Source organism: Branchiostoma belcheri, unplaced genomic scaffold, assembly GCF_001625305.1.
Source record: "Branchiostoma belcheri isolate BF01 breed outbred unplaced genomic scaffold, Haploidv18h27 scaffold78, whole genome shotgun sequence".
NCBI classification, from domain to species: Eukaryota; Metazoa; Chordata; class Leptocardii; order Amphioxiformes; family Branchiostomatidae; genus Branchiostoma; species Branchiostoma belcheri.
This window is the reverse complement of record NW_017804442.1, coordinates 1,160,755-1,169,070: the sequence shown is the minus strand read 5'-3', so window position 1 is coordinate 1,169,070 and position 8,316 is coordinate 1,160,755. Positions and strand designations below refer to the sequence as shown.

Below are 8,316 nucleotides of genomic sequence, written 5' to 3'. Positions count from 1 at the left end.
GAAGGTTAGACATCCAGGTAATACGATACGCCAAAAAGCAGTTACTCAAGCAACTGGATATGATTTTGAAAACGTCGGACGTTTCAGCTAGTATCCACTAGCTTTCGTCAGTGACTGTCGAAAAGTCACTAGCTGAAACGTCTGACGTTTCCAAAATCATATCCAGTTGCTTGAGTAACTGCTTTTTGGCGTTAAATAGCATTCAACTCTAATTAAATCAATCCGCAGGACCCTCTACAGCGACCACTAATTACAAAAGAAATTCAACAAAACGACAGAAGGATAGAATACTATGTGAGTACACTCTACACTTACCGATCCTGAAGACTTTAAGTTCTGGATTTGGAAGAGCCGAAGACCTGAGGTCCTAATATACCGTATGTGTGAGAGGGTCAACAGGTTTCAACAGATAACTTCATGTATATGTCAATATGAACGTCCAAATATAACTCAGTTGACGTAGATGAACGTCTAAATATAACCCAATTGACGTTGGGGAAGCATCACAATGATGTCAGGAGGGAAAGACTGGCTAAATTGAACGTCTAAATATTATTCTATTGACGTCAAAGAAGCACCGCCCCTACCAAAATAATCCGATAAGGCGAATGTCAAGGATATGGTCTGCTCGTGTTATTGAAGGTGAAGGGCGTCTCCACTGTAGTTTGTGGTGCAGTTAAATCATGAATGAACAGTTTTCCAGATTGCTTCATTTCTGCAAAGAAACACAGAAGAGAACAAGAAATAGCCATGCATTCAAATACCAGAGTTATCAACCAAGGATTGAGGTGTTCAAGAATTCATTCTTTCCTAGAACTATCGCAGAGTGGAACTCACTGTCACCAAGTACAGTAGGGGCATTGTCAATAGATAGCTTTAAACAATGTCTAGAGCTAGAAGTTCAAGGGTTAGGTGTAACAGGTCGATCGGTGTAATATAGCCAGCTGCCGCCGCGCCGCGTGCCTGCGAAGCTGGTTTGTTACGCCGAAAGGCGGTTATACCGGCTATACAGATACAGATACAGAATGTCCAGACTGTGCATGATGTACAAAATGACTAATGAACTGGTGGACGTACCAACTGGTTAACCACTAAGTATCTGATACCAGCCCAGAAAAGAACAAGAAACAGTCATGCCTTCAAATATCAGAGTTATCAACCAATAATTGAGGTATTCAAAAACTTGTATTTCCCCAGAACTATCGTAGACTGGAACTCGTTGCCACCAAGCATGGTTTGGGCATCATCACTAGAAAGCTTTAAACAACTCCGGCAATTAAATGTGAAAAGATTGAGTGTGCCGTTCGGTGTGATATACCTAGCTACCGCCGCGCCGCGTGCCTGCGAAGCTGGTGTGTTACGCCGAAGGACGGTTATACCGGCTATACAGATACAGAAGCTGGTGTGTTACGCCGAAGGGCGGTTATACCGGCTATACAGATACAGAAGCTGGTGTGTTACGCCGAAGGACGGTTATACCGGCTATACAGATACAGAAGCTGGAGTGTTACGCCGAAGGACGGTTATACCGGCTATCAGATACAGATACAGAAAGACCGCGCATTGATACGTTCGTGATGTGTTATAGGACGCGATCCAGCGAACTGGAGCCGAAAGACGATTTATACCAATTTTTTCCCAACCGACTACCGACCTTGGGTGTGAGGAATTTGGAAGCAAGGTCGTGGAAATGTCTTGAAAGCATCGTACGACAGGAAAATGCTGATGTGTCGTGGGGTCGTGTGGCGTATCGGCAGAGTGCGCGACTCGGCACTGAGAGTCCCGGGTTCTAGTCCTGACATGCCACCGATCTTGTGCCCTTGGGAAAGGCACTTTACACGGCTTTTCCTCACTTCGCTCAGGTGTAAATGAGTATTGTCCTGTAATGTATTTTTCCCCTGTGTTGGTGGCGGCATTAATATAAGTTGAAAAAACTTGAGTGTGTCGTCACCACGTCTGGTGATTACATGTTGGAATTTAAAAAAAAAAGACGATTGATACCAATTTTTTTCCAACCGACTACCGACCTTGGGTGTGAAGAATTTTGAAGCAAGGTCGTGGAAATGTCTTGAAAACATCGTACGACAGGAAATGCTGATGTGTCGCAGGACTTCTCAATTGCATGCTCATAACAAACCTTGGCCCATTGATGACGTCAGACGTAAATAACGTCATTCATGACTTTCACGTTTCCCATAATGCCTAGTAAAGATGACGGATATGACGTAAGAACCGGATATACGTAATGCGACCGTGCGAGTAGGAGAGTGTTCGGTAGAAGTTTGAACGACAGAAGGTACGTCATTCTCTCTAATTCCAACAATGCAATTATGGCATGCGCTTTATACTAGATATTGACCAGTTTGGCGATAGAACTTGATGAAAATATTACATCGAGGAAGGGGGAGGGGTGGTATACGTCATATACGCATTTACTAGGCATTATGGGAAGTGTGTAAATCATGAATTGGGTCTTAGGTCAGAGAGCTGACAAAAACTGAGCCAGTCCAATTTTCTTAATGGAGAACAGTTAAAATCTATATATAATGTATTCATCAACGAAGATAATTCATTTATATTTGAGCCACAACTCATAACACTTGAATCTACATTTTGTTGATTAAACTGAAAATAATGACGAAAACACAGAAAAGAATATTCAAACTGTTGAAGAACAATTTTTATTTTCATGTGTCCACTGTCATTCTATTCTGAATTCAGTCTTCATGGTTTGCCCCCCTCCCCACTTGCTTCCGGTACTCGGGGAACTGCGGTCGGTTCAGCATTGGGCACAGCTGTAGGGAAAATGACGTAGATGTCAATCAGTCCTATATGTTAGGTTAAATAGCAGAGTTCTTCGATCACAACCGTTTATTTTTTACGAGCCTATATGTTTGTCATAAATATTACATCGTCGTACGTAGTTCTATGCTCAGAGTGATTTTAGAAATTATGTTAAGAACTGTACCACTATACGTCTTGTAGTAATTTTTGGTTCGTAGCTGTTTTAACAACTTCTGTCTATGATTTCTATTCTACTGTGTTCCACTGACAGTATGTAAATGAGCATGCAATTCAATAATTTATCTGGCTGCAATATACTTCTTTAATGTGCAATAAACTGAAACTGATAAGATAAGGGATCCAAATCTGCAATTTTTGTTGCAATGTTTGTGTTTAATGCACAGCACTGAAATTTACACGTAGATAGAACTGTGTGTGTGTCTCTCTCTCTCTCTCTCTCTGGGTTTGTTTGTTTGTGTGTGTGTGTGTGTGTGTGTCTCTCTCTCTCTCTCTCTGTGTGTGTGTGTGTGTGTGTGTAAACACAATAACTCAAGAATGCTTATTTAGTGTACATGGATTGTCTTGATATTTAGTAGGTGAGTAGGCCTTGATGAGACCTCAAACTCACATTGAATTACTTTTGGCCCCCTGGTGGCTTTTAATGGTACTGCAGCGGAACAATAATGATTACAAAAACATTCACCTTATCCAGTGACGGGTCCAGTTCCGGCTTGCGCTTGCAGGATCCTGTCCCACACGACGTAGAATCCGGCTCCCTCTGGATCTTCTAGGTAGTCACTATCTGTAAACACCAAAGGTACGTGAAGAAAGAGAATTTATTTATTTCAATATCTAATGTTCTTTTTTTCCCACTTATTTTCCCGAGGTTTCGGTGACTGTCCATCACCTTCCTAGGGGCAAATCTAACTGGTTTACTTTGCACTAAAGTACAGGTAATTCTGCATTTCCGAACTCAATTTATTTACATGTTTGCACAGGTACAACTACTCATTGCAGATACTGTTCCTGTATAAATATATATATATATATACAGGAACTCATTGCAGATACTGTTACTGTATATATATATATATATAAACACTCCTGTACGTTTGGGCCCACATTGTTTATACTGATCTCTGTATATCCTCGATGTCCCCGTTAAAGCTTCAAGGCTCTAGGTATGTAAATGTTTTGCGTCTCTTCACCCAGTGCCTTACCAATCTGATTAAACATTTCAAGGATGTTAAATTACAGTTATGTGGTGGTACACAAACTCTTGCTGTGGAACTAGAGTCATGGAAACAGAAGTCGCAGAAGACCACACTTGACTTACAGCAAACAACTAGAAGCTGACAATGGAATGACTTTAAGTCAACTGCCTGCAGCTATGGAGGATAGAGATAAATGGAAGCAGACAGACATGACTGGACTACGTGTAAGCTCGGCAGAGTGAGTATGTGTGAGTAGCAGGCCGATTGGATTCTCCATGGTCGGCTACCTTCTCTGGCCATTTAATAGCCTTTTTAGGTCGATTTCTACAATTCATTCAGCCTTTTTTTTAAAGGTGTCGCTCAATGCAAGGCCAATTATATTTGGCCACTTCTAGGCACAGAGCTAGAGGTACTTAAGTGAGTATAATGTAGTTATGTCAGGAGATGGCGGTGGACCTTTGTTTTGAAGCTTTGTGGATTGTAATCGGACGGAATGCAGCTGTTTGGAAGAGAGTTCCATAGTTTTGCAGTCCGAGGAAAGAAGAAGTTGTTGTAATAAGACGTGGAGACAGGTATGTTAACGGTGTATTGATGAGAACTGGAAGAGAATCTAGTGGCACGCTGAAAGGTTCTGAGCGGTTGAACAAGCCTGTAAAAGGAGTCTAGTAACCTACCGTCCTGGTCCAGTCTGTCGAAGACCCTCGACAGGCTCATGCGGTGTTCGTGCGCCTCTTGGAAGCTGACGTAACCGTCGCCGTTTTCGTCCTGGTCGTCGAAGAATTCGGTCGTTTCGGACCCGAGAAGAATGTTAAGCTCAGTCGCGGACAGCCGCTGGTCTCCTGCACAGCGAAAATATTTTGTCAAAAAAAATCATCCAGTCTAATTATCAGCACCCCGAAGCCGGGAAGGTGTCAGCTTTGCAACCTTCTATTGGCAGATTAGGAATGGCACCTTTACGTGTGGAATTATTGGGTTTGGATTCAAATTTGAGTCTCCTGCTGTAATCCGAGAACCAACAAATCAACTTGATTGGGCTACATAAAGAATAGATGTATCAGTTCTATCCAGAACAGTCCACGCGTATCTAGAACCGTGCCTACGTTCTGTGATACGCGGAGACTATCCAGAACCGTGACTGATCCAAGCTTAAACCCATTCAGAAATAGAACAAGATTGGAACGGTTTGAAACTAGGCGGAGAAAGATGTGTTACTCTATCTTAAAGCGCTTCTACGGGAACTCTTTCTTCCGAAACGTGATTTACTATGCATCTACGATTTTCTGTATTATTTGTACGTCTCTAGAGTTTTGTATCATTTTAAGACGTATTGTGTTTTATGTTTTTTTTACCTGAAATAAAGAAGAAAGAAAGACAAAAGTTTTTCGTACCGTCAGCGTCCAAGGCGGTCAGAACCTCGTCGTATGTCATATGGCTCGTCACCTCGAGCTTGGAGAGTTTTCCGTCTCCGTTAGAGTCCAGAGGGTTGGTGAATGACGGGTTGTTGATGACGTCGTAGATGTAGATGAGCTGGTAAGCCTCCGCAGCGTCCAAGGACCCGTCAGCTGCAGACAAATATGTCTTTTTTAAAAGGCTGTACTCATTTATGTTTGTTTTTCATGGTAAAAGTTCGACGAAAGTCGGTACCCCCCGTCACGGTTGAGTGAAGGGGGCGTGACGGGGGACGGTGTCGACTTCCGACGAACTTTAACCCAGTGCTGACGTCACACGTGACTAAAAGTACAGTTCAGACAATGATAGGCATTGAAATAGAATACAATAGAATGTTCTCAATTGAAACAAAAACTTGTAAAAAGGATGTGGTCAAAAGACTGCAAAAGAACATTGAACAACATCGCATGGCTTGGAAACTGAGGCAACGTCCATTTGGTAGATCTCGTTAGATTCGCCATGTAAGAAGATGTGGAATAAAAAACATACACGTTGGGGTTGAGAGTCAACCTTACCGTTAAAGTCGAACTGGTCGTAGAAGTCGCTCAGGGACATGCCGTTTTCAAACTCCCTGAAGGTGAGGTGGTCGTCTCCGTCGGTGTTCAGTTCGTAAAACTTGTCCCCGACTCCCCACAGCTCGATGATCTGAGGCAGGTAGATGAAGCCATCGCCTGCATGCAAAGGATAATATCTAAATTTACCATAACTTGCATGCAAAGGATAATATCTGCATTTCCAGAAAGCTAATTTCAAGAAGTAACAATGGATCTTCCAGGTTCAATAGAAAGACATGGAAACTTGTTGGTCGATGTGCCAGCATAGGAGTAAGTAAGGTCTATAAGACAAGGCCTTCCAGCTTTAACAACCAGAAACTGTAACACCAACTTCAAGCCCCATTGTCTTTGCGGCTTTGAGTATGTTAAAACATCAAACTCCATAAGTTATGAACATTTAAATTAGATACATATCAAAGAGGAAACTGTAGATTTACAAATGTATAACAGTGGTTTGCTTACCATCCCTGTCCAGGGCCGTGAGAGCCTCGTGCAGAGACATGGCGGCAAACACTTCATCCTTGGAGATGAGTCCGTCCCCGTTGGCATCCAGACCACTAGTCTGCCTGCATGCAACACAAATGTGAAAAAATCTTGTAGATACCTTTGGGAACGCGCATCTTGTTGCAGTGCGAAGGAGGCTCTCAAATGTTGGATTATTAGGTACTAATTCTTTGTTGTGTTGAAGACACATTTTACCCTTTTCTAGAATAATTTTGATTTTCAGATTTTTTCCAACGATTCTATACATCAAACATCAAGCAGATTCGTTCAAACCACAGGCACATAGACTCAGTCGTTAAATGATTTAGCAGCGATGCTGTAAGTCTGCAAAACCAGTTTGTTACGTCGACGCGAGGCCAAAAATGGACAAGTCAGATTCACGTTTCTTCAGATGGTACACAAAATGCAGGGTAAATAAATTAAGATTGTGGTGAATTAAGGTAAGAAATTAGATGCGCTTCACGTACCTCCTCACTGGAGACGCCGTTGCCAAGGCAACGAACAGCAGAAGGAAGGGAGTCATGGTTGAATTTTAGATCTGAAAAAGACACCGTTGCATACACCATTATTACAGCAAAACTCAACTTGAATAACGTTCAGTTCTAATCAATCCGCAGGACACTTAACGACGGCCACCAACAAGAGTAATTCTACAAAAAGACAGAAGGACGCACAATGTGAGTGAACTGGAGACTTACCGATCCTGACAACCTCAAGGTCTGGATGTGAGCAATGGCAAGACGTGCGGCGTAATATATACCGTACGTGTGAGAAGGTGAGCAGGTTTCAACGGAAAAATCGACATTGTTGTAAATACAAAGGTCTAAATATAACCCAATTAACGCAGACGAAGCAATATGCAAAGTGAGGGCAAATGTCAAGGATAAGTAAGAACAAAACATTTTTGAGCTCGCGTGTGTCTGTCTGTGTGTGTGTGTGTGGGGGGGTCGGTTACGCTCTATTACGCTGTGCTCATTTTCCGTTAAATCATAGTTGTAAAGTTTTCTCTCGTTGCTTTATTTTTACAGAGACCACACGGTTATACCGGCTTTACCGATACAGATTCTGTTATTTCCCATATAATTCTACGTAGATCGTAGACGGACCGCTCTAATATTTTTGCGTAGAGCGTATTCGGCGTTTTAAGTCTACGTAATGCGTTGTAGCCACTTGGAATTTATCGTAAAGCGTAATCGAGAGGTTTCCGAATTCAGCGTAAAGCGTTGTCGGGACCCCCCTTGCAGGCCCTCATATAACCGACTATGGCATCCCGACCTTCTCCAGACCATGGTTGGGAGTGAGCCGCAAAGTCGTGGGGTCGTGTGGCGTAGCGGCAGAGGGCTTGACTCGGAATAAAGAGGTCCCGGGTTCGAGTCCTGACATGCCACCGATCTTGTGCCCTTGGGAAAGACACTTTACACGATTTTCCTTACTTCCCTCAGGTGTAAATGAGTATTGTCCTGTAATGTATTTGTCCCGTGTTGGTGGCGGGATTGATATAAGTTGAAAAAAACTTGAGTGTGCCGTCACCACGTCTTGTGATTATTTGTTGGAATATAAAGAAAAGTCGTGGAAAGGTGTGGAAAATGTCGCAGGACAGCAAATACCGTCGTAGAACCTCACAACTGCATGTGGGGTGAAGGCCAGGGGTGACATGTGGCTTCCAGACAAACATTTGCACGTCGTTGCCACGTCCAATCGCACAGAAGCGCTTTTCTCGTTTGTTCCTGAAGGCCTTGGAGGGGCGCCAGACTCAGCACGAGAAATGAGAAAAACATTTTTTTAACCCGGAGGCCCCGAAGATAACCTTT

The 8,316-nt window shown here is 42.9% G+C and overlaps 2 protein-coding genes across 2 annotated transcripts in view; both read right to left on the bottom strand.

The window, feature by feature from the left end:
* The window catches only part of LOC109485767, a 4,578-nt gene extending 4,237 nt beyond the window's left edge, over window positions 1-341 (bottom strand). The window contains exon 1 of the mRNA XM_019789451.1: window positions 316-341. The gene's annotated coding sequence lies outside the window, so the exon portion shown is untranslated. The remainder of the gene's footprint in view (window positions 1-315) is intronic.
* A 2,326-nt stretch (window positions 342-2,667) lies between these two features.
* Window positions 2,668-7,284, bottom strand: LOC109485764 (calcium-binding protein LPS1-beta-like). Its single transcript, XM_019789446.1, has 8 exons — window positions 7,204-7,284; window positions 6,973-7,043; window positions 6,464-6,567; window positions 5,963-6,118; window positions 5,387-5,560; window positions 4,673-4,837; window positions 3,488-3,586; window positions 2,668-2,795 (listed from the first exon to the last, which is right to left on the bottom strand). The coding sequence occupies exons 2-7, from the start codon at window positions 7,026-7,028 to the stop codon at window positions 3,489-3,491; spliced, it is 753 nt and encodes a 250-aa protein (XP_019645005.1). The 5' UTR covers window positions 7,029-7,043; window positions 7,204-7,284; the 3' UTR covers window positions 2,668-2,795; window position 3,488.
* Window positions 7,285-8,316: the final 1,032 nt, after the last annotated feature.